General features: G+C 41.0%; 1 protein-coding gene across 6 annotated transcripts; it reads right to left on the bottom strand.

Moving 5' to 3' along the window:
* Positions 1-196: 196 nt before the first annotated feature.
* On the bottom strand, positions 197-25,450 carry LOC111952018 (DNA-binding protein Ikaros). 6 transcript variants are annotated; one of them, XM_023970422.2, is made up of 8 exons: positions 25,133-25,450; positions 20,127-20,180; positions 19,834-19,956; positions 12,875-13,156; positions 10,396-10,563; positions 9,760-9,885; positions 3,581-3,715; positions 197-2,797 (listed from the first exon to the last, which is right to left on the bottom strand). In XM_023970422.2, exons 1-8 carry the CDS (start codon positions 25,410-25,412, stop codon positions 2,088-2,090), a joined length of 1,878 nt encoding a protein of 625 aa, XP_023826190.1. In that variant the 5' UTR covers positions 25,413-25,450; the 3' UTR covers positions 197-2,087. The 6 variants fall into 6 exon arrangements, with proteins under 6 accessions (XP_023826190.1, XP_023826191.2, XP_023826192.2 ...); XM_023970423.2 differs by having other exon boundaries at positions 3,581-3,712; positions 25,133-25,346; XM_023970424.2 differs by lacking the exon at positions 3,581-3,715 and having other exon boundaries at positions 25,133-25,343.
* Positions 25,451-26,173: the final 723 nt, after the last annotated feature.

Below are 26,173 nucleotides of genomic sequence, written 5' to 3'. Positions count from 1 at the left end.
AATATCAGTATTATTTTTGTGTATGTAAAATATCCTTTATTGATATTTGCAAGCATGATATATGAGTAAAGTTACTTTAAAAGTTCAGTTCAAATTGAGAGTAACATTTTATCTGCCACCGAGGTAAAAAGCTGGGACAAAACTGAATACCATCCATACTTTATATCAAACAAAAATATATTTCAGTAAATAACACTCGAGTTCAGTCATTCATTTATTCAACTCAAATCCATCTATCACATTTGATTAATGGTAGGGAATGTTTGAACTGAACAAATCAAACATAGGAAACCCCAACACCAACTAATAAATTACAAAAAGAAACACATGCATGTGTACACAGCATAAATAATGTATAAAAAACTTTATACCATGGAATTGTTGAATTCTCATTTCTGACTGGCTTGAAGGGCATTCTAGAGCGTGCATTATTTAAGCAATAAGGCCAGAGGGGGTGTGGTACAGTATATGGCCAATATACCACGGCTAAGGGCTGTATCCAGGCACCCCGTGTTGCGTCGTGGTTCAGAACAGCCCTTAGCCGTGGTACAGTATATTGGCCATATATCACAAACGTAATGAGAGCAGTAAATATAAATGTTTTTGTCATACCCGTGGTATACAGGCTGATATACCACAGCTGTCAGCCAATCAACATTCGAACCACCCAGTTTATAATTGCCTTTATAAACTGGGTGGTTCGAGCCCTGAATGCTCATTGACTGAAAGCCGTGGTACATCACGGGTATGACCAAATAATTATTGTTACTGTTCTAATTACGTTGGTAACCAGTTTATAATAGCAATAAGGCACCTCGGGGGTTGTGGTATATTGGCCATATATAACACCCTCTCAGGTGTGTTTCTTTTGTTATTGGTTAAATAATGCACGGTATATTGCTTATAGTGCTTAGTTCATTCTATAGCTCATTCTTGCATGTTTTGTTTGAGCTCATTTTGAAAGCAAAAGTCAAATTGAAAACAATATTGGTATTGTTGAATCCGATTTTCATAATAGCAAGCTAGGACTGATGGTTTGGTTAGCTTTACAATCATGGGCTCCCGAGTGGTGCAGCGGTCTAAGGCACTGCATCTCAGTGCTAGAGGCATTATTACAGACACCCTGGTTCGAATCCAGGCTGTATCACAACCGGCCGTGATTGGGAGTCCCATAGGGTGGTGCACAATTGGCCCAGTGTAGTTTGGGTTTGGTCGGTGTAGGCCGTCATTGTAAATAAGAGTTGGTTCTTAACTGACTTGCCTGGTTAAATTTAAAAAGTCTGTTTGTTTAGTTACCACAGCAACTAATTTAGTTGTAGTAAACTCTACAGTGAATGTTGAACACATTTCTACCTGCAAAGTAACACATTTCTTGTGGCAAATGTGCTAAATTATAGCCATGGTATAAAAGAGATATTCAACTTGGTGCTCTATGCGTTCTCTGGATAATAATGCAACTCAGTGGAAGGTTTAGTTCCACTCCTCTACTGCGTTGTGGAACACACCATTCATTATTTTCCATAGAACGCATAGCCCCTTGTTGATTATCCCTTACGTAAATGTCAAGCAATACCTTGCCATTTAAAAGCCAACTTTATTGGATGATTGTGTTCTTTAGAACAAAGTATACAGATATTTCTCCAGGTAGGCTATCAGATATTCCTCCAGGTAGGCTATCAGATATTCCTCCAGGTAGGCTATCAGATATTCCTCCAGGTAGGCTATCAGAAAACAGACATTTATTTAATGTATACAGACATCAAAGGCTAGATCAATGACTTAAAACTATACAGTATGTGACACATAATACTTACTGCTGAGGCACAATCATTTCTAAAGTTGTTTGTTTTGTTCACTGAACAGTTATTTTAACACCTTTTGTTTTCTAAGAAGCAGATGGAGGAATCGTTTCCCTTTTTCTCCTGAACATGTGAAATTAACATAAACTAGTCTTGTTCTTTGTTTTTCAAACATGCAATTTCTTGACAACGTATAAAAATCGCCACTTTCATAGACCAAGTGTGTGTGGGTGTGTGTCTGTGTGTGCGTGTGTGTGTTCATGTGGTAGTGTGTGTTCAGTGGGCCACTCAGTAGCAATGCTCCCCTCGGGTCATGTGTGAGGAAAACTCGTAACGGTCCTGACTGCGGTGGCCACAGAGGTTACACTCAAAGGGGTCTCGGAAGCCGTGGCAGCCCATGTGGATGGTGTACATCACGTGGTCTAGGAAGAGGATGCGGCAGTGTTCACAGCAATATGCCCTCAACTGCTCCCCCTCTCCACTCAGCACCTTGAACCCCTCTGAGGCCATCTCGATGCTGGCCCGCATGGCCTCGTACTGCCGCTGCTGCTCCTCCTTCGCCAGGGGCAGCACTCCATTACGTACCGCAGGCGTGATGTGGTTGTTCAGGTAGATGAGGCCCGATGCCCCGCCACCTGCCCTCTCTTCATTGTTGCTCTCCGTGTCAGTGGAATCCTGGCCACTGTGGTTGGGGGAGCCGTCCCTCTCGCTGGAGGCTGATTTGGACTTGGCGAGCAGCAGCAAGTTCTCAGCTGCGCTGTCCTTGGCTGACAGGCTGTGGCCCCCCGCCCCTTGGCCCTCTACAGGCGGCTTGTGGAGGGGGTACATGGAGCCAATGACCCCCACGTCAGAGGAGGTTGGGGAGGTCTGGATGAGAGGTCGCAGAGACTCGGCACCCAGGTAGCTGATGGCGCTGTTGATGGCCTGGTCGATGACATGAGGCTGCATCAGTTCCCCGGGGTTGCCCTCGAAGGAGAGTTCGGAGAGACGCTTCCCACCTGAGGATTAGAAAGGGAAAACAGATGAATTACCAATGTTACAATTCAAATATAAAATCCCTCATATCAAACACTAATGTTTCTCTGTAGTTCTACATTTTTTTTTGCTTTATTTAACTAAGCAAGTCAGTTTAGAACAAATTCTTATTTTCAATGACGGCCTAGGAACAGTGGGTTAACTGCCTTGTTCAGGGGCAGAACGACAGATTTTTACCTTGTCAGCTCGGGGATTCGGTCTTGCAACCTTTCAGTTACTAGTCCAATTCTCTAACCACTAAGCTACCTGCCGCCCCAAAATGTATTGGTCACAATTTTACTGATATTGATTGGTGATTCTCCTTATTTCGAGTATTCCATTCTTTACATTGTTCTCCTTAGTGTCTCATGGCTGATTACTTTGTTTTATTTGTTGTAATTTTTTACATGTTTTGTCAATATATTCTTATTAATATATTTAATTAATTTAATTTAAGTAAGAGTCATCTTCAAATAAATGTATAATACACAAAGCCTTAGAATCAAGTTGAATTCAATGGAAATATTATGTTTGATCAATTTAAATAAAGCTCAAACATTGTTATAATGATAACAGATTCCAGGCACAAGGGTGATCATACTGAATATGTGTTGTTTTATTAAATAGCATATTCTGCAGGGCAATCGTGGCAAATCAGAATGCATCAAACTGAAATACGCAATTCTCACGTTTGGAACCTAAGTCGTGTGCTTTGCAGTTAAAGCAATGTTTGTTGGTATACAAAGGAAGCAGACTTTATCCCTTACCTACAAACTTCTGTGGCATAGTGCTCTTACGTTTGGCTACATTATTAGCTAGTCTTTCTAGCACCAAGACTCTCTCAGATCCCGTCTGGCTTAAGTCTTCCCTCTGCTCATTCTGGTTGCTTTCTTCCTTTACTACTGGAAAGCAAGATAGAAAAGTAGGTTTCAGAATCAAAGTAGTAAAATCTGTCCCGATCAAATGTAGGATTATTGTATAACAGGATCTTGCTAATATTGGCTTAAGCATCCCTGAAAGTAGATTTCTTACAGGATGCTTTTATTGAGAGACTTGGAATGCAGTGCCTTCAGAATGTATCTATCCCCCTTGACRTATTCAAACATTTTGTTGTGTTACAGCCTGAATTCAAAATGTATTATATCGATTTTTTTTATCTCACCCATCTACACAGAATAACCCATAATGACAAAGTGAATTTCTTGCAAATGTATTGAAAATTAAATACAGAAATATCAAATTTACATACAGTTGAAGTTGCAAGTTTACATACACTTAGGTTGGAGCAATTAAAACTCGTTTTTCAACCACTCCACACATTTCTTGTTAACAAACTATAGTTTTGGCAAGTCGGTTAGGACATCTACTTTGTGCATGACACAAGTAATTTTCCCAACAATTATTTACAGACAGATTATTTCACTTATAATTCACTGTATCACAATTCCAGTGGGTCAGAAGTTTGCATACACTAAGTTGACTGTGCCTTTAAACAACTTTGAAAATTCCAGAAAATGATGTCATGGCTTTAGAAGCTTCTGATAGGCTAATTGACATCATTTGAGTCAATTGGAGGTGTACCTGTGGATGTATTTCAAGGCCTACCTTCAAACCCAGTGCCTCTTTGCTTGACATCATGGGAAAATCAAAATAAATCAGCTAAAACCTCATTAAAAAAATTGTAGACCTCCACAAGTCTGGTTCATCCTTGGGAGCAATTTCCAAATGCCTGAAGGGACCACGTTCATCTGTACAAATAATAGTACGCAAGTATAAACACCATGGGACCACGCAGCCGTCATACCGCTCAGGAAGGAGATGCGTTTTGTCTCCTAGAGATGAACGTACTTCGGTGCGAAAAGTTCAAATCAATCCCAGAACAACAGAAAAGGACCTTGTGAAGATGCTGGAGGAAACAGGTACAAAAGTATCTATATCCACAGTAAAACGAGTCCTATATCGACATAACCTGAAAGGCCGCTCAGCAAGGAAGAAGCCACAGCTCCAAAACCGCCATAAAAAAGCCAGACCACGGTTTGCATCTGCACATGGGGACAAAGATGGTACTTTTTGGAGAAATGTCCTCTGGTCTGCTGAAACAAAAATAGAACTGTTTGGCCATAATAACGATTGTTATGTTTGGAGGAAAAAGGGGGACGCTTGCAAGCCGAAGAACACCATCCCAACCGTGAAGCACGGGGGTGACAGCATCAAGTTGTGGGGGTGCTTTGCTGCAGGAGGGACTGATGCACTTCACAAAATAGATGGCATCATGAGGATGGAAAATTATGTGGATGTATTGAAGCAACATCTCAAGAAATCAGTCAGGAAGTTAAAGCTTGGTCACAAATGGGTCTTCCAAATGGACAATGACCCCAAGCATACTTCCAAAGTTGTGGCAAAATAGCTTAAGGACAACAAAGGCAAGGTATTGGAGTGGCCATCACAAAGCCCTGACCTCAATCCTATAGAAAATGTGTGGGCAGGACTGAAAAAGCGTGTACGAGCAAGGAGGCCTACAAACCTGACTCAGTTACACCAGCTCTGTCGGGAGGAATGGGACAAAATTCACCCAACTTATTGTGGGAAGCTTGTGGAAGGTTACCCAAAACGTTTGACCCAAGTTAAACCATTTAAAGGCAATGCTACCAAATACTAATTGAGTGTATGTAAACTGGGAATATGATGAAAGAAATAAAAGCTTAAATAAATCATTCTCTCTACTATTATTCTGACATTTCACATTCTTAAAATAAAGTGGTGATCCTTACTGACCTAAGACAGGGAGTTTTTCTAGGATTAAGTTTCAGGAATTGTGAAAAACTGAGTTTAAATGTATTTGGCTAAGGTGTATGTAAACTTCCGACTTCAACTGTAAGTATTCACACCCTTGAGTCAACACATGTTAGAATCACATTTGGCAGCAATTACAGCTTTGAGTCTTTCTGGGTCAGTCTCTAAGAGCTTTGCACACCTGGTTCCTACAATATTTACAACTTATAAAAATTCTTAAAGCTCTGTCAAGTTGGTTGTTGATCATTGCTAGACAGACATTTTCAAGTCTTGCTGTGGATTTTCAAGCCGATTTCAGTCAAAAATGTAACTAGGTCACTCAGGAACATTCATTGTCACCTTGGTAAACAACTCCAGTGTATATTTGGCCTTTTAGGTTATTGTCCTGCTGAAAGGTGAATTTGTCTCCCAGTGTCTGTTGGAAAGCAGACTAATCCAGGTTTTCCTCTGGGATTTTGCCTGTGCTTAGCTCTTATCCGTTTATTTTCATCCTTAAAACCTCCCTTGCAGATGACAAGCATACCCATAACCTGATGCAGCCACCACAATGTTTGAACATTTGAAGAGTGGTACTCAGTGATATAATGTGTTGGATTTGCCCCAAACATAAAGCTTTGTATATTTAGGACATAAAGTTGATTTATTTGCCACATTTTTTTGTTTTACTTTAATGCCTTATTGCAAACAGAATGCATGTTTTGGAATATTTCTATTTTGTACAGGCTTCCATCTTTTCACTCTGTCATTTAGGTTAGTATTGTGGCATAACTACAATGTTGTTAGTCCATCCTCTGTTTTCTCCTATCAAATCTAATTTTATTGGTCGCATACACATATCTAGCAGATGTTATTTCGGGGGTTAGCAAAATGCTTGTGTTCATAGATCCAATAGTTCAGTAATATCTAATACACAACCATACACACAAATCTAAAAAGTAAGAGTATAAATATATATACAGTAACAGTCAAAAGTTTGGATACACCTACTCATTCCAGGGTTGAGCTGTTCTTGCCATAATATGGTCTTGGTCATTTACCAAATATGGCTATCTTCTGTATACCACCCCTACCTTGTCACAACACAACTGATAAAACGCATTAAGAAGAAATGAAATTCCACAAATTAACTTTTAACAAAGCACACCTGTTAATTGAAATGCATTCCAGGTGACTACCTCATGAAGCTGGTTGAGAGAATGCCAAGAGTGTGCAAAGCTGTCATCAAGGCAAAGGGTGGCTACTTTGAAGAATCTAAAATCTAAAATATATTTAGGTTTGTTTAACAGTTTTTTGGTTACTACATGTTTCCATATGTGTCATTTCATAGTTTTGATGTCTTCACTATTATTCTACAATGTATAAAATAGTAAAAATAAAGAAAAACCCCGGAATGAGTAGGTGTGTCCAAACTTTTGACTGGTACTGTATATACTGTATATAAATATTGCATTCGGAAAGTATTCAGACCTCTTTACTTTTCCCACATTTTGTTATGTTACAGCTTCATCTAAAATTGATTAAATAAAAAAAGTCCTCATCAATCTACACACAATACCCCATAATGACAAAGCAAATACCCCATAATAAAAAACTGAAATATCACATTTACATAAGTATTCAGAACCTTTACTCAGTACTTTGTTGAAGCACCTTTGGCAGCGATTACAACCTCGAGTTTTCTTCGTTATGACGCTACAAGCTTGGCACTCCTGTATTTGTCTCTGTACTGGCACCCCCTGTATATATTGTTATTTTTTACTGCTCCTCTTCAATTACTTGTTACTTTTATCTCTTATTCTTATCCGTATTTTTTGAAACTGCACTGTCGGTTAGGGGCTCGTAAGTAAGCATTTCACTGTTGTATTCGGCGCATGTGACTAATACAATTTGATTTGATTTGGGGAGTTTCACCCATTCTTCTCTGCAGATCCTCTCAAGCTCTGTCAGGTTGGATGGGGAGCGTCGCTGCCTAGCTATTTTCAGGTCTCAGGTCAGAGATGTTCGATTGGGTTCGATCCTTCATCAAGGATCTCACTGTACTTTGCTCCGTTCATCTTTCCCTCTATCCTGACTAGTCTCCCAGTCCCTGCCGCTGAAAAACATCCCCACAGCATGATGCTGCCTCCACCATGCTTCACCGTGGGGATGGTGCCAAGTTTACTCCAGATATGACGCTTGGCATTCAGGTCAAAGAGTTCAATCTTGGTTTCATCAGGCCAGAGAATCTTGTTTCTCATGGTCTGGGAGTCCTTTAGGTGCTTTTTGGGAAACTCCAAACAGACTGTCATGTGCCTTTTACTGAGGAGTGGCTTCCATCTGGCCAATCTACCATAAAGGCCTGATTGGTGGAGTGCTGCAGAGATGGTTGTCCTTCTGGAAGGTTCTCCCTTCTCCACAAAGGAACTCTGGAGCTCTGTCAGAGTGACCATCAGGTTCTTGGTAAACTCCCCGACCAGGGCCCTTCTCCCCCTATTGCTCAGTTTGGCCGTGCGGCCAGCTCTAGGAAGAGTCTTGGTGTTTCCAAACTTCTTCCATTTAAGAATCATGGAGGCCACTGTGTTCTTGGGACCTTCAATACTGCAGACATTTTTTGGTACCCTACCCTAGATCTGTGCCTCGACACAATCCTGTCTCAGAGCTCTACGGACAATTCCTTCGAACCCCATGGCTTGGTTTTTGTTCTTACATGCATTGTCAAATGTGGGACCTTATATAGACAGGTGTGTGTGCCTTTCCAAATCGTGTCCAATCAATTGAATTGACCACAAATGGACTCCAATCAAGTTGTAGAAATATCTCAAGGATGATCAATGGAAACAGGATGCACCTGAGCTCAATTTTAAAGTCTCATAGCAAAGGGTTTGAATACTTATGTAAATAAGGTATTTCTGTTTTTTATTTTTAATATATTTACAAAAAAAGAAAACATTTTTTTTTTTTTAAGGTTTCACTTTGTCATTATGGGGTACTGTTTGTAGATTGATGAGGAAAAACATTAATTTAATCAATTTTAGAATAAAAAATAAAAAAGTTAAGGGGTCTGAATATTTTACGAATGCATTGTATATGTCTGTGTGATGGGATGTATAGATAATATGGACAGTATCTGTATAGAATATGTCGAACTGTATATCTGAAGAATAGTATATCACAGCCATTAAACTCTGTAACTGTTTCAAAGTCACCATTGGCCCTGAGCGGTTTCCTTCTTCTCCGGCAACTGAGTTAGGAAGGATGCCTGTATCTTTGTAGCGACTGGGTGTATTGATACACCTTCCAAATGATTGACTCAAGACATTTCAGCTTCTCATTTTTTATTTGTAAACATAACTAAAATGTCCACTTTGACATTATGGGTATTGTGGTTAGGCCAGTGACACAAAATCTCAATTTAATCCATTTTAAATTCAGGCTGTAAAACAACAAAATGTGAAAAAATTCAAGGAGTGTGAATACTTTCTGAAGGCACGCACTGACTAAGCAAAGGAGAGTGATCAACCTGTCTCATAATTTCCTCTTATAATAATACAGACCTCTGCTCTCTCGGCCCACTTCCTAATGTTGTCAGATCAGAAGGTTACATTTACATCCACCTTCAATGGATCATTTGTATAAGAGGTATTTTAACGTGAGCAAAAGCCACATTATCTTACTATATTTAACTTTAAGCCGTGTTCCACATTCAGGAAATTATTATTAGATTTAAGCAGAACTGTCCATTCATTTTTTACAAAACATGAACTGAAAAGATTACAAGGGAAAAGACGTCAGACTCTTATTTATGGTTCGTTGATTCACAGAATGAAGTAGTAAAACTTAAAGAACTATCCGGCATCCAAGAAAATAAGCTTCCACTCTATTTTACCACATTTCTTTACTGAATAAAGTGTTTTCCCCCTTTAGAATAACTGGGTATGAGTCAGCCAGAAACAGCCAAAAGCCCTTGTCCAATACATCATGGAAGCCTTACTGATAGAGATACAGCATTTATTGTGCAGATAAATGTCATAAAATGTTGTCCTGACCTGTTGGGAGTATTGTTGTAATTGCAACATTGTTGGTTCATTAATGTTGCTACCAGAGAGAGTCCTGAGTAAACTACAGTGCACAGTAGGTCAACCAGTGTGGGTGGAGGTGAGAAACAGACACTAACCTGTATAGATGCTGTTCTGCAGCCCCATACACTGGAGATAGTTGTGACACCGCTCCTTGTGTTCCTCCAGAGAGCTACGCTGCTTGTAGCTCCGCCCACAGTAGGCACATTTGTGGGGTTTTCCAACTGTAAGATGTGACATTGCTAGAGCGGTGAGCACTGACAGCAATTACATCGAGAGCGGATATTCAAGTGCATGTGAGCGGTCCATAGTACTGTCCATATTGTGAGTGGTGTATACTGTATGTTGTATTTTGCAAAATATAATGGGATTGTTTTTCATTCTCCAATAGACCCAGTCACATGTTTCATTCACATGATAAATGTAATGGTTTTACAATAATTTATTTGCAGTTGACAGATATGGCTCCCACTTCACAATAAGACAAGATATCCATCTCACAGAGTACACTGTAGGTGTTCCCTCACAATTCCACCTGGTAATTACCACGGTCGTGTTAATTTGGCCCCAAACGGAAGAAAACTGACTGAAACAGGGAGGGACTACATTGACTTGTCCAATAAGAGAAATTCATTTTCATTTTCTGTTGCAAAATGGTTTTAAAAATGCATGCCCTAATGAACACAGCCCATTTCCACAGCACACTGACCACTACTCCTGCCCTCCTAACTCACCGGAGTGGGTGCGCAGGTGACCGCTGAGGGCGTCCCTCCTGCGACAGGCGTAGTTGCACAGGTGACACTTGAAGGGCTTCTCTCCTGAGTGGAGCTTGATGTGGCGCAGTAGGTTGCCTTTCTGGGTGAAAGAAGCACCACACTGGCTGCACTGGAACGGACGTTCTCCTGAGGACAAGAAACACCACACCAGCATGCTGTGAGGGCCATCACACGGGTACAGCTGCCACTCATCTACAGTATCAACGCTTTAAATGTAATTGGCAGATTGCAAATGAGTGTTTGGATATTTTTCCCTCGCAAGCACACTTTTGTAATCTCACAAACACACACCTGGAGTATAGGCATCTGTAAGTTATGTAGATACTATCATGTAGACGTTAACATTAAATAGGAACATTTTCAGCAAAATCTTGTGTTGTGAGCGCAGACACAAAATTACAATAATATAGCAAATTAGTGTTTTATTTGTAAGAGTAGACCTATGTGAATGGAATGATATATGTTTTAGATAAACGAGGGTTAATGCAGAGTGTTGACAGTGTGTGGGGAATGTATGAATGGGCTTTCTTTTTTGTCATCCTACAGCAGGAGATGGACCAATTTGTAGTTTGTATCAGTTTATCAACCATTGGGAGTTTCTAGTTTGCTTTGAGATACACCAATGTCAGCTCAGCTCAACGAGAACAGCCTCTCCTCAGACAATAATAGGCTAGGTATAAAGCCATTGTCTGAATGTTGCTATGTGGATGCAGGAACTAAAGCATCCCAAATAGAGCCACTGTGGATGTGAATTCGGGGTCACTGTACTAAAAGACTCCCAAGTACTTGAACACAGTGGATGATGGAGGAACTCGGAGCACAACCCAATCAACCAGCCTAGGAGGGTTTGAAAGCGGAGTGACACTCCATTCCTCCGTGCTCTCCCTGGCCCTGCACCTCAGAGCCGACTACCACTCTGATCGAACAAGAGCCTTTCAGACTAAGGCTGCCAGTTTCGTAATGCACCAGTGCCTGGGTCAATTTGATCTGAAAATCTAATTTTTTCCCCTCTTCTTTGGCTCTAAAATAAGAGCGGCCCATCACAATGCAAATTCAAGCTAATTTGAATAAAGCGAAGGAAACACTTTGTGTTGAGAGCCAGTCTTCCTGATCAGTGGTTCTGGAATAAACCAATATCCATCCTCTCTGCGTGTTGTGGCATTCTGTGAGAAGGTTTTAATATGGCTTTTTTTTTCTTTTCTTCAAAAGGCCCCATAAAATAAGACTCACCAGTGAAGCAGCAAAAATATAGAAAAAAGGAAACTCATTAAAAATGCATTTCAGGAGCAGACTCACCACAGAATATTTTCTATTTAAATAGGAGGCACTTCATTATATATTTTATTATACGTTCTTTTGCATTTACATTTGGTCTAGTGTTCCTTTCTTCCATTTTGGGTTTCATTAGTTTCTAAAGCTTGGCAGTTAAGTGCCTTTTTAAAAAGTGTTCCCCCCCACTGGTTTGGGTTCATTTCAATAGAATATCAATTTTGAATTTTGAAAAAGTTGTAATACTTGGATAATTGCCATTTTGTGGAGATTCCTTTTAATTGCTGCTGATATCCTGTTTTTCAACTGTGATTTAAGGTCATGTTTAGGGACTAAGTTCATTTAACTTTTTTATTTTATCACACAACCAATAGACCACAAGCATTTTCTCTCTTGAAATAATTTAAAAGGACACTCAGAGAAGGAGTTACCCAAAAGTCACTCATACAGAATATCTAGATACTACACATGACACATGACATACTTGACTAATACTTCCATATTTGACTCTAAAACTCCTGTTTACAACATTACAGACCAATATATTGACTGTAGCACAGTAACTATGTGAAAATACACCTCCGAAACCCATTTGACCACTACAAACCAATGAAAGCTCTATATTATCCACATCAACTAAATGGAATGGATCTCCTCATGTTAAGCTCTTCCATCATCAATTAACTCCTATTGGTAAAGCAATAACTTCTACAAAACAAGTATTCAACTGCTTCATTGCACCTCACTTACTGAGAAAGTGCATGGTAACAGTTATCCCCTCCTGGTGCTTTTCTTATAGAATTCAACACAATTGGTGGATACCTAGCACTGTACCATGGTATCCTACTTAGTGGTGCTTAGTTCTCCAATATACAAAAACATACTTATTAGGTGATAAGCATGTAATTCATTTCTGTAAAATAGTGTCAAAACCCAATTACTTGTGTTGTAGCTTATGCTTTGTGGACAACTTTGGAATAAAACATTTGAACAAAGATTTACCCTAACTGTGCTCTGTCTACTGCTCTCAGTGTCTGAAGTGGAGATAACGACACTGACAGAATCCATCTCAGCTTCTCCTCTCCACATACACATGACCTCTCTGTAAGGCTACCTACCAGTGAGCGTGGGTGCAAAGTAAGGGCGATGGGTGTCGCAGATGGCTTACCAGTGTGGCTTCGCTTGTGCACCATCAGCACATTGGGGCCAATGCAAACTATCCCACAGATATCACACTTGAGCTTCCCGTTGGGCAGGCGAATACCCCCGGCCGAGGAGTAGGGGCCCTTGCTGCCGGGGCCGCCTGCATGGGAGCCGTTCACTTTGGCCCCCGAGGCATCGAGCACGCGCAAGTCTTCCGCACACTCCTCCTCCTCCTCGCCATTCATCATCATGTCAAAGGCGAGCCCATTCTCCTCGTCACTGCGAGCCTCAACTTTAATGTTACAGGCTGGAAAAGAGGGCAGTGGGCCACTGTTTAGAATAGGAGCATGTTTTTGGGGGACTATAGCCTACATTACTGTGTAGAAATATGAGTACATTACTATGTTACTATTTGAGTACATGTAAATCTTTGACTGTCTATGGGTCAATATGTGACTATTAGTTTAAGGGCATGTGTCTGTTTCTCCCTCTACTTGAATGGTTGTTTTAGTCTATGAATATGTATCGGTGATGGTATGCCTCACCCCCAATGAACGTACTGATAGCAAAAGTTCATTGCAGAGTGAGAGCATGTAAATCAACACTTTCTGTGCAGCTATCCTCAATTCAACTTGATTGGCTGAGCACACTAGGACAAAACTTTGAAACAAATTTGGTGAACTCATGCAGTGGGTTCTTGTGATCAGTGCTCCAGATCAAACATAACAGATGGATTTTTTTTTAACTTTTCGCTACAGGAAATAGGGAAACTCATACTGCATCTCTCATCATCACACTTCTGTGAAAATGACAGCAAGATAAACAGGAAACAGAGACACAGGAAGCTGTGTGAAACAAGGGACGGCAGCGGTGTAAACCAGTCCAACAAACTACGGTAAACAAACACACACACACACTAACACTCGCACACCAAACAAGTAAGGGAGAAATAATACATGTAAAAAAATGTAAACGATAATCCAAAAACGCTTGCATTCTAAGTGTAACACAATGAATGTTTGATTTATAGATATAACCCACTGGTAACATCTAGTTTTGATTTACATTTGGTTTAATTGTCAACTAACATGAATTCAACGTGAAATCAACAAAGAAATTCACCATGTCATTGGATTTAGGTTAAAAGTTGGGTGAAAAAAAGATGAAACGCCCTTACGTTGCTAACTTTTTGCGAATTCAATTAGTTTTCCACATTGATTCAATATCCTCACATTCAATTTTTGGTTGAAACGACGTGGAAACAACGTTGATTCGACCAGTTTTTTGTCCAGTGGGAACTGTTGTTTTCACTAACTTTGGAACCAGACTATGGCATGACAATCCATTTGCACAAATATTTTGTTCAACCTTAATTGAATCAACATCTACCATCTCAATAAGCACAACTATTAAAAAGTATCGGATGTAAAGGAAATGTGACGACAGGCATCTGATTGAGTATTGGAGGGATATCAGGTCAAGTGACTGGTTCCTCAATTTGTTGGACTTTACTTTTAACCACTTAAACAATCCCTCAACTATTAGCCTGTGATTTGCATGTCATGTCGGTTGATTTCCTCATGTGTCTAACTTGTTTGTACACCCGAAGAGGAAGGAGCGGCAATAATGAAATGTAGGAATCTATAGGGAAAAAGGAGAAGCTTCAGAAACAGGGTCTACCTAACCGAAATACCAATCATTATGGAGAAGTGACAGAAAGGGAAGCACAGACGAGGAATTGTAAAACAGTGTAAAACTGAAACAGTCTTTTGTGGGACGCTTGTTTTCACTGACACTCCTAGGGAACAAGCTCCCATAATGCATGATTCATCCAGTGAGATAGGAAAGGCAACTTGTGTGAACTCTTTTTGACTTTTTGTTGCTCTCAGATGAAACTTCAGTATTAACTGAATACCATCTTGGTGATACTGGATCAAATCAGCCTTTGGTATACAGCACTATGCTAACTACTCAAATAATACAATTAAGCACCACCTTGGTGATAGTGGACAGACCAAAGACCAAATAACGTTAGAATTAGTTATGTTATGCTAACTGCTGAAATACTGTAAATCCATGGCAGCCTTGTAAAGAAAACTGCTCCTCCCTCACCATACAACATTTTGTCTGTTTGCCTGTTGTTACTTGTCTTTGCAAGTGGACACATAGACCACTACATGTCTTTCCGCTGAGCAGGCGAGATGAGGGAAACACAAACCATATGCTTATAGAAATCGCACACCCGGCACAAAGGAAGTTAGCTAGATGAAAGCAGAAAGGCACAGATTACTACTGACATAGAGAGAACACCCCGGGAACTGATAACCTTAAAGAGCATATTATCACTAACCACAGATGCTGAGTTAAGGCCTGCATCTCCCCAAGCAGGCCTACTGGTCAGGCAGAATCATAGACCTGAGGTTTACTGGGTTGTTGACTACAACATGAACACAGCCATTTTCTTTTTAAACGTCCATGTGATTACAGTAATGAGAGAAGAAAGATTTCACTTTTTTAAATTTTTTTAAATTTTATTTTTTTACCTTTATTTTACTAGGCAAGTCAGTTAAGAACAAATTCTTATTTTCAATGACGGCCTAGGAACAGTGGGTTAACTGCCTGTTCAGGGGCAGAACGACAGATTTGTACCTTGTCAGCTCGGGGATTCGATCTTGCAACCTTTCGGTTACTAGTCCAACGCTCTAACCACTAGGCTACGCTGCCAGTGCTCTTGTTGCAATGGTGTTACCCTTTAGCATCTCACTGAGACTTTCTGTTGCTTTTTGGTTCTATATTACTCATAGTAAAATATGTATTGTTCATTTGACTTAAATGTCTGGTGTTGAAATTGAGAGTCGGATCTAGTGATTCACTGTTGTTGGTTTATTGCACTATCTCTTTGTTTGTCCTTTCCTGTGAGATTTGACACTTGCTTCCCAAAACTAGTAAATCAGGATGTGTGCCAAGCATTATACAAAGTAAAAGCCCTTCTTCCCATCCCCAATTTAGTCACAACTTCCCCATATATCCCTGAGAAGCTGCAGCACAGCAGTAGTAGTTCCCTCGGCCTTGCCAATGTCAATGCTGTCTAGCTCAGCTATGAGCCTGTGGGTTAGAGGGGCCAGAATGACAACATGAGGGTTGGTGTAGACCACTGAAACTGAAGTATCCTTCCAGAGACCTTCCGTGACAAAACCCTAGGCTTATTTACTTTGCTTGGAAGTTAAAATAAAACTAAAGACATTATTTTCAACATTGTAGGCTACCATATACTTAGTAACAGCTCCAGTGTCATTGATTTGATTCACTGGTACAAAAGAGATCACACACTGAAACTCACAATCTACTCTGAGAGAACTAGCAAAAAATAGGAAACACAGGTAACTGATAACAAGCCATTGATGATGGCTCAGTTGTGTCGTGTGGAAGTTAAAAAGAGCCTGCTGGAGGTTCCTGCAACGGGGCTGCTTTTCTCAGTGTCTGATGAAAAGAGCCCAGTGTGTGCTAACTCCGCTGTGGAACCAACCACATGTGTGTAAAACCACATAGACGCCATATTGATACACAATTCCATTGGGTGTGTCAGTTACGATAAGGAGCACCAAAAACAAAGTGTACTTTTCCCCACTCTTACGAAACTATAACCGAGCATTTTCGGGAACTCAAAAGCTTACCACTTCAGTCTGAAATAGACAGGATTGTAGTGAAGACTGGATAGCCCTAATTATTCATACATACTGAAAGAGAAATTTTGTCACCGGACAGACATACCCGTGACATGTCATTTGAGACCCGATTCAGGAAACTAGGCGTCTGTGTGACTGTAATGACAAAAAATATTTTCAGACAATTTAATTCAGTAAGGCAACCTTTTGTGACAATGTGTCTTGTCCTTCCCACACAAGGGAAATCCTTTTGGGTCTTTTTGAATCGTATGGGGAAGGCTGTGTAGGATGAAACTACAGAAGCTGTGTAGGACAAACCTACAGTATGTTAGCATTGGAAAGTGAATGGAAAACTGCAACAAACAGCCTGGCTTTGAGGTCTTGAGCTTCCGTTATACTTGCAGCCTCCTTGTCTCAGTTACACAGTCCTGCTTGCGCCCTGCACTTCAGGCCAATAGCCTTTGTACCACATGATCCTAACAGATAATAATAACTCCCTGATGCATTTGGGGTTTATCAGAGAGCCAGCAATGCATTGCATAGATACAGTATAACAGTCACTTCCTCTCACAGTGGTGATTAGATCTTTAAGGAGTGCAGAGCAACACATACTCAAAACACTTACAAACACACACACACACACGCGCACGCCGCACGCACCGCCACACACACACACACACACTCACACGAGCACGCACGCACGCACGCACACACACCACACACACACACACCACACACACACACACACACACACCACACACACCACACACACACACACACAACACACACACACACACACACACACACACACACACACACACACACACACACACACACACACACACACACACACACACACACACACACACACAGACAGACAGACAGACAGACAACAGAACAGGACAGACAGGACAGACGCCGCGCGCGCACACACACACACACACACACCACACCACACACACACACACACACACACACAACACACACAACACACACACACACACACACACACACACACAACACACAACTCACTCACACACACACACACACACAGACTCACACGACACACACACACCATCACAAGCCACACATCGCACACACCACACACACACACACACACACACACACACACACACACACACACACACACCACACACACACACACACACACACACACACACACACACACACACACACACATCACTCACTCATCACATCACTCACACACACACACACCACACACACACCACACACACACACACACTCACTCACCTCACTCACTCACTCATCACACTCACACACACACACACACACACACACACACACACACACACACACAGTGTTGTCTATGATTCAGGACCTCTTCCTGTGTTTCAAAATAATATAAGACTAGATAAAGAGGTCAGGAATCATACAACACATCCTTAAAAAACGAACTCGCCAAAGAAGACACGATCACATTTTATTTCTGATGTAATATGGGAATAATGTCTGTAACAACATTCCCAAATTGATTGACAGTTGTCATTCATTTTTCTTAGGTATGTAAAAAAAATGTTACTGTCTGACTGAAATCCCTATGGCATGGTCTCCATTGTGCATCAGTGAATATTTTAGTCATTTGAGCAGTTTTCCCTTAATTATGTCAAATCCGGCGAGTGAAGTGACTAATCATAGGCTCAACCACAAAGACAGTCATATGGAGAAAGAACAGCTTGACTGGACTGAACCTGTGGCCTCCTCTTCCAGCGCTAGCTCAACTGCACACAAAAAAGGAGCATTTATGATAAACAAAATAAGTATAGTCCATGTAATGCTTCAGAAAGTCAATCAATTGGTGGCTGATGGATAAACATTGGAACTGCAGCTGCTGGAGGTGAAAGCCTCAAGATATTTGACGACGATTTCACCTCAATGCTGACAGACGTTTTCACATTGACTAAGGGACTTTTGATGAAGATAAATGTGTACTTCATGGTTAGTAGGGCAGTTACAATAAATTCCTGGTGCATGTCGTTAACTACGGCACGCTGGCGAGGGTTGGAGTCCCTTATGTGTGCTGCTGAGCTAAAAGCTTGACAGTTGAAGTGAAAGCGGTGAGTGCGTTTTGCAGGTGCGCTGGCTGTGTGGTGGTGCGATGCGCTGGCGATGTGCAATGCTGATCTCCGATCTTGGCTCTGCTCCTGAAGACTTTATCTCCTGGAGTGTTGAAACTGCCTGATGGCAAGTACTTCTTAGGAAACTCTTGCACATCCTATTTCAGTTTCCTCTGCTCCGACATGTTGTTTCTGACTAAATGCAGCCTCGAAGTACAAGGGTGAAACTACACCACACAGCTATCTGGAGCTAATACGAAAGGACGTTCCATTTTTACACCACAAATTATAGTAACACTTAATTGTGTATCCCAGTTATCACAATCACTAACACGTCCCCTAAACCTACCGTAGATATTGGTTGTATGAGATACTGTACTTTTACGTATACAACATGATATGGTTAACCTTGTACACAGGTAGTGCAGCACTGGGGGCGGGGGGTTCACAGATGTTCTCATGAAGCAAAAAAAATCTAATTCCAAAACTTCTTCTGGTAAATGCTGCCTGGAGTCCCCTGACATGCCAGTCATGTCCTGAGTTTCAATTAACTTGAAGATCAGCTAATGGTATTCCCTGGCTTAATTTAGTTACATCCTCATATCAAGGCCACATTAGCCATTCCTTAAGGTTTTGCACATCATGTGACGGATGAGAGAAATGTCCAACCGTTCCTGCCAATGACCTAAATGCATCAAGACTGCATGTTCAAAAGAACTAAGCTTGATTAAGCGCTAGATTGAAACTAATGAGTGGAACTAAGGGATTTGTTGTTCATGTGGTAACTACTGGTCGGGATAGCGTTACATTTTATTTTACTAACTCAAAATAGTTAAGTTACCGACACATTTGTTTTTATGAAATGTAGTTTTGGTTTCTTTTACTGTTGAAAAAATAAGGGGGTGCCTAGTGCAGGCAGGTGTAACAAGCATGTATTATTATGCATGTATTCATCATATGACATTTATTAATATATTATGATAATTGCACTTTTTAAATCATATTATTTTCATTATAAGTAGTGTGAACAATACTACTACTTTTGTCCTTGTGAAGGTATACATATTTCTGAAGTTGCTATGGAAACTGCTCGGTTTTGGGGCACACAGGTGAAGGTTTGATGGCTATACTGGTCTAGGTGTAATAACTGGTTATAGGCCTACTGATGTGGGAGTGGTACATTTCAACATATGTGGCACAGACTTATATGAACTGTCACTCACCCATGCCTCCTTTGTCACCCCTATTGTTGTGTTGCAAATTGGAGCTGGCAGACAGGTCCTCTGGGACGAGCATGGCCTCATCTTGGTCTTCAGACACATCATTGGGAGGGGGGCTGTCCCTGCCTGCATGGGTAAACACCAGAAAACACCCATTAGTCACCAGAACATGGTTCATTATTGCTCATATGGTAGAACCATAATCATCTATAATCCATTTTATGTGCTGTGACTGTGCCACTCAGCTTGGGCTCTGTACAACTCACACTCTGAGGTCTGAAAACAGAGGCTCTTACCTGGCATCTGAGACATGTCCTGTGCCTCCTCCATCTCCATTCGGTGCAGGTACTCTAATGGGAGCGAGAGAGACAGAGATGTAGATGTGTTTAAATTGTATCAACGGCACAGCAGGGCTGAAAGAAAAACATTATAAAAAGCCACAACGGACTAAAGCTATGACCTCTCTCTGTACAACTCTGTCACCCTGGCAACATCCCTTTTGTCACACCGAAAGACACACCGCTGTCCCATTACATTACAAAGAATTACAGACATTTTCATTACATGTCTGACAGAGAGGATGGGCTGGGAGAGTGGCTTGGCCCTGCATGATGGGCTATGGTGATGAGGGGCTTTCAGACCACATTTGTTATTTATTGTTAATTTCCTGCCACCTAATCATCCAAAAACGCATACTGACTGCCGCAAAATTAAGCAGAAAATTCCGTGGCCCTAGGTCACTGAGGATACGGCTGTTTGTCGTGGCCCAGCTGATCGACGCTCGTGTTCACTCTAATTTACTGAGCATGCACCGCTGAGCGCGCCACTACCCGAGCAAAGACGTGTGCGAGAGGCGCCGCAATCAGAAACAAAGAGAGAGGAGAGAGAGAAAGATAATAAGAGAGGGATCCCGAGAGAGCGATAGAGACAGAGATGGAGGGGGGGGGGGGGGGATACAGAGATAGAGAGGGGAGGGAACCAAGACAGACAGGGAGTGTATCAGAGAGCGAAAGTAAAGAGAGAGAACCAGGGGACATAGAGAGAGATAGAGGAAGGAGAAGGCCAAGGGGCACCAAAGTAAGTTTCTCTCGCACAAGAGGGGAATTTAGTGAAGAAGAGCACATCCCCTGGCCAGGGGCCTGCTGCATATCTGAGGAGTCACCAGTGCGCGTGGCCCCATTAATAATGCATCCGCCTCAAGCCTGCAGCAGATGGGCACAACAGCCTCAGCCTCGGCTCCGCCACTTCAAGAAGGCCCTTGGTGGAGCCGCTTTCCCGGCCCAGCCAGCCACACAGGGAGAAGTGAAGCTCCCTAAAATAGCGAAGCGAGCCCGAGGGAGAAGGGGAACCTAGGCCTTCCTGTTTTACTGACAGATGGCTCCACACATTTGGAACAAATAGTGGGAAGCCACCAAGCAGCCCCTGCTGGGGTCGCAAGGCACCATGTTCAGCGGACAGGCGAGTCAAGTCAGAGGTTCGACAACCCACAAACACCCAGGACCCAAGTGGGGGAGGTGGTGGTGGGTTGGGGAGGGGGTAGGAAGGGCAGAGGTCATTGGTGCAGAAGATGCTGGCGCAGCGAGCACAGTGGGTGTTGCATGCTGGTGTGTCGATACAGGACTAGGAGGCCCTGCCGGCACCATCATTCTTTAGCATCTGGAGTTTGGAGGTCGGGAGGGGGTGGTATTCTCATGTGCCTTTTTTTCTGGGCGAATTGTGCGAAGGGAAATACTGATCGTGTTGGTGGGGGACTTTCACAGAAGTGAGAAATGTATTCCCATGTTTAACCACAACACAGTTGTTAAGGCATTCAGGAAGCTGTATATTCACCCAAAGTGACACTGTTATTACTTTTAGTTATGCTAGATTACATTTATTTCTTTATTTTTTTTATCATCGTTTTGTTTCCTGGTTCATTATAAACCACAGGTGTTTGTGACAAAACCCAATTAGTTGGATATCTTAATGATATGTTATGTTGTAGTTTATTTCTTGTTGACAATTCTCAATATATTTTGTGTTTTGTGGATGGTTTCATTCAGACAATATTTCAGAATGACACCACCTTAGTCAAATATGACAAAACGAGGCTCTAAGGGCAACACCTGCTTTCTGAAAGTGCCTCACAAAGGGCAGGAAGAGTCATGGCAGTGGGTCTGAGTGCACTCAGTAAGGGGAGGAGAGGCAGGAAGAGGGTTGTGGGTTCACAACACCCCCAGTCCTAACGCAAGGGAGTGTGTGTGTGTGTGTGTGTGTGTGAGGGATGGATGGCGGGTGGGGTGGAAGGGCTGTACAGAGCAGGGTGCGAACACACGACAGGGAGCAGGGTGGAGACTGAAACAGCCAAACCGTTAATCAGCCAACGTGTACAACAACAGCAAACTTTGGATACTGGGAGGAAGTAAAAACCGACAGACAGGATTTTATCATGTAAACTATAATTTGGCAACACATATTTATCCTTAAATGTCAGGAATATCAACATAAAACATATGTGAAAAATATGGGGCCTATAAGAATGAATAAAACAGTCATATGAAAATCAATACAATCTGAGGGGTGATACAGAACATTAGGCTAAGTTTCTAATAACTTTTTTAAAGAAAAGTCCAACAAGAATTATATCATATCAGGTATTATTATTGAAATGTTTTTTTCCCCCCTCAAACTATTACAAGTATATGCTGCTTCTGTGAGAAGTGTGATTCAAGACTGTACCTGTAAATTTGTTTCTCGAGAAAATCATTCATTTGGACAACAAATTAAGAACAGTGACTGTTGCTGCTAATTTATCCCCCCAAAAATAATGTCATCAGCTTGATTCATTTCATATAATTTGATACTGAGATGTAAAAATGAATATTCATTACTTTGTGTGTATTGAGACCCACCTCATTCATTCCCGTGTTACACAAAACAGTATTTGTGCAACAACTCACTCGTGCCTTAGCAACGACCCACCTGTGGGTCACAAACCACCATTTGGGGAACCATGCCCTACTACATTACTACATGCCCTACTACATTATATAATGAACACTCTAAACAGTCATATTTTTAATTTTTTTTTTCAAATCTGAAAATTATAGAGAGAATACTCATTAGCAATTAATGAAACGTGCAGCCATAATTTGAAAGATGATAATCTTACTAAGCTGATGTTTTGGCACCTATTGTGGGTTAGAGGGGCTACAGTATAGGGGCATTGAAAGGAGTGACCTTATTGTTCTCATTTGCATCTGACACACTTCATTACACCGGTATTCAGTGAGAATCATTTAAATAACTGCCTATCTTTCTCTGTCTCCTTCCTCAGTATGCTAATAATAAGGAAGCTGATGTGTCCACAAACATGTATCTGCAGCATTCCAACCCTCCTCAATAGGAATAAGCAGATAAATCAAATGTCATTGTGCTATGGGGTGGGTTGCAATTCATTGCTTGATTTACTAATAGTCATTTAAATATATCATGTTTTTTTTTCTTGAGGGTGAGTCCATTTGTACAGGTTGCTGTGTTTTTAATTTTGGATTCGTTTTTAGAATAAACATTTTATTCAAAAAAATGTTTCAGCAAATTCCTACCGTAATAAGGCTATCGCCCAAGTTTTCACATTATTATCGCATATTTTCAGTAGAACAGAAACCTTTGAGGTGGCAGTGGTTTGCTTGAAAAGAGAGAAAAGAATACCCTAAGGCCTGCTATCAAATTGAAATGCAAGTGTTTGGCTGCCCTAAAAAAAAGTGAGTAGCCTAACCTTGTTTAATGTTAATACTGAATGAGGAGGTAGGCTATGCTGCCCTATAAAGGCAAAACGCAGTAACTACGAATTTTGTCAAAAATGTTGATGTGTTCTAGCGGCCAAAGGTGTTTTCTGATTCATGTGGTATATAGTTTCCTGACACAAGAACAAGCCAGTTGATTAGAATATATCATGGAATATCAGAAATTGCTGTCTGTCTAGACATAAAAAGATTTTGAAATCAGATTTGCAGTAAAAAAAAAATATATAACATATTTACTGCGTTTGGTATTTGTAGGGCAGTTTGGACTGTCAACAAAATGGAAATACTACTGTTAACAACAATTTTAAAAGCAAGTTAAAACAAGATCAGCATTGCTTTTGAAGTTTTGTGAGGACAATCTAGACAACGCAGTAATGAAAATATGATATCTTATTACTCCATATTAACCAAATTATTTAGCCGACTTGAGTAGGCTTTTTCATTGTTTATGGTTATAGTTCTACATAACAAGAATCAATAAATATATTCCGTGTTGAAGCTTGTAAAATGTTGTCCCAGCGCACAAATGTGTGAGGAAAGTATTGTGGCGTTGTTTCCCCATTACTTCTCTTAAAATGAATATTCTATGGTGTTCTTGTTGAATGTCAGTTTCACAACATGTTAACAGTAGGCTATACTTGAGCCCTGCCCACCAATACTATCAACACACATGTCGTTCGGATCAGACAAACCAATAATTCAGACCGTCTTGGGCATCTTGAAAAGGAATTTTGAAGTGTGTGTCTTTTCATGTAACTTTGAAAAGGGCATAGAAACAGATTACGTTTTTCATACTGTCGGCAACGCAGTTATAGCCTATTTCCTTTCGCTCTCATTGAGGACTGTTCAGATCAATTTTATACATGTTATTTAAATTGACTTGGTTTCATTTGTAATAATGGAAAGTGGACTTCTGAAATAAGAACTCCAGCTTGAATGATATGATGTAAAATGGTTTGTAGTCTTCAGATATTCATTCTGGATGCGCACAGTTGCAACAGGTGGCAATCTGGCACGAAAAGTGAAACGAGTCTATAGAAAACTTTGAAACCAAGGAAATGTCTGTTTTTGTTTTTATATTTAGCCTAATTCTAATAGGCTTAATTGTCAATGGCAAGACATATAGCCTACTGCTTCGATATGGTTAAGATAAATGTGAGCAATTCCTGTGATCTCCTAAAATTTGCTTGGGAAAGGAGGAAAATATTCCATTATTCCATTATTTTCCAAAGAAAAAACATTCGATATTAATTATAATGCGTATCAAAATTGTATAAGATTCATGTAACATTAACATTTTCCTTGACTTAGTCAACTCCGTTACATTCACCACTCGCGTCACAGGATTTCAGACGCTCACGCTCACGCACCTGCCCCAGACGTCAGGACAATGTTTTCCAATCGGTTACATAGTTCATTTTGAAAGAGTAACGATCTTTCATTTCTTACTATTTAGAAATACGAATAAACACTTTAAATGACATTGAACTTAACAAGCATCGTGAAAGTTACTCTACCTGCTATTCCTTGAGTTTGCAATATGAAGTTCTTCCAACTCTCCCCCGCTCCATGTGCAGAAGTTCGAAGCGCCGCGGCAGCCCCATGGAACTCTGCCCTCGGTCCCTCCCCTCTCCACTGTACTTCCTCTTTCCAGCCTAACATTTCTATGTTTCTGTGCTCGACTGGGGCATTTTGCTTGCTTTTATCCAGAGGCCGAGTCTGCTCGGGGAGTCGATGCAGCAGCCCTTGGCACTTGCTTTGTGTCGTGCAAATAAAAGCTGACACCCAGTAGACCATTACTGGCAGCCATGCATGAGATGGGATGAGGCGCACCAGACTGGGCGCACAGGAGACTGGACGATTCATTGTTTATTTATTTATTTCGTAGAGAAGGATGGGGACTCCTCACTTGCATTGGCAGCGCCCCTTCAGTCACCTGTTCTGGCATGCTATAATGGTCACAGTGCAATTAAAATAACAAACTGTGTTGGTTTCCGATTACATTTGAACAACTATTGTGACCGCTTACATTGACAACAACCAACAATCATTGTAGAAAGCTGCATCCTTCCTTGTGCTTATGTATCAACATATGAATATAGTCTCATATACTTACCTATACTTATCTACTATTTCAACACTTGTTTCATTATTTCAAAAATGCATAAGTTAATGACATTTCGGGAATGTAGGCTAATAGGCCTATAGGCCTATGTGCCTAAAAAGGCTATCACCCAAGCTTTCACGTTGTTTACATCCTTTCAGTAGGACAGATACCGTTGAGGTGGCACTAGTTTGCCTGAAAAGAGAGAAAAGGAGATCTGTCTCGATCAGGTGATGAGTTTGAGGATAACGATCTGGTCTAGAAGTGTCATTTGACATGATTTATTCCAAGCAGCACTGCCATTGGAATAACGGGGAGAAAAGTAACGTGTGAAAAGACCTAATTACAATTTAAACGGACTCTTAAAGACAAGCATCCCATTGACGCAATGATACTGTGTTTCTGTAAATTAGCTGCATCCTTGTTTAGGGATACCTCAGCATGTCCCTCCATA

This window comes from Salvelinus sp. IW2-2015, linkage group LG25, assembly GCF_002910315.2.
Source record: "Salvelinus sp. IW2-2015 linkage group LG25, ASM291031v2, whole genome shotgun sequence".
NCBI lineage: Eukaryota > Metazoa > Chordata > Actinopteri > Salmoniformes > Salmonidae > Salvelinus > Salvelinus sp. IW2-2015.
This window is presented reverse-complemented; position numbering and strand designations above follow the sequence as displayed.

Excerpts from the sequence above, each read along its gene's own strand:
- LOC111952018 (XM_023970422.2), bottom strand. The coding sequence starts at position 25,412 with ATGGTCTACTGGGTGTCAGCTTTTATTTGCACGACACAAAGCAAGTGC. Across the intron at positions 19,957-20,126 it reads GGACATGTCTCAGATGCCAG|GCAGGGACAGCCCCCCTCCC; the intron begins GTAAGAGCCTCT and ends TTACCCATGCAG. Across the intron at positions 2,798-3,580 it reads TATGCCACAGAAGTTTGTAG|GTGGGAAGCGTCTCTCCGAA; the intron begins GTAAGGGATAAA and ends TCTAATCCTCAG.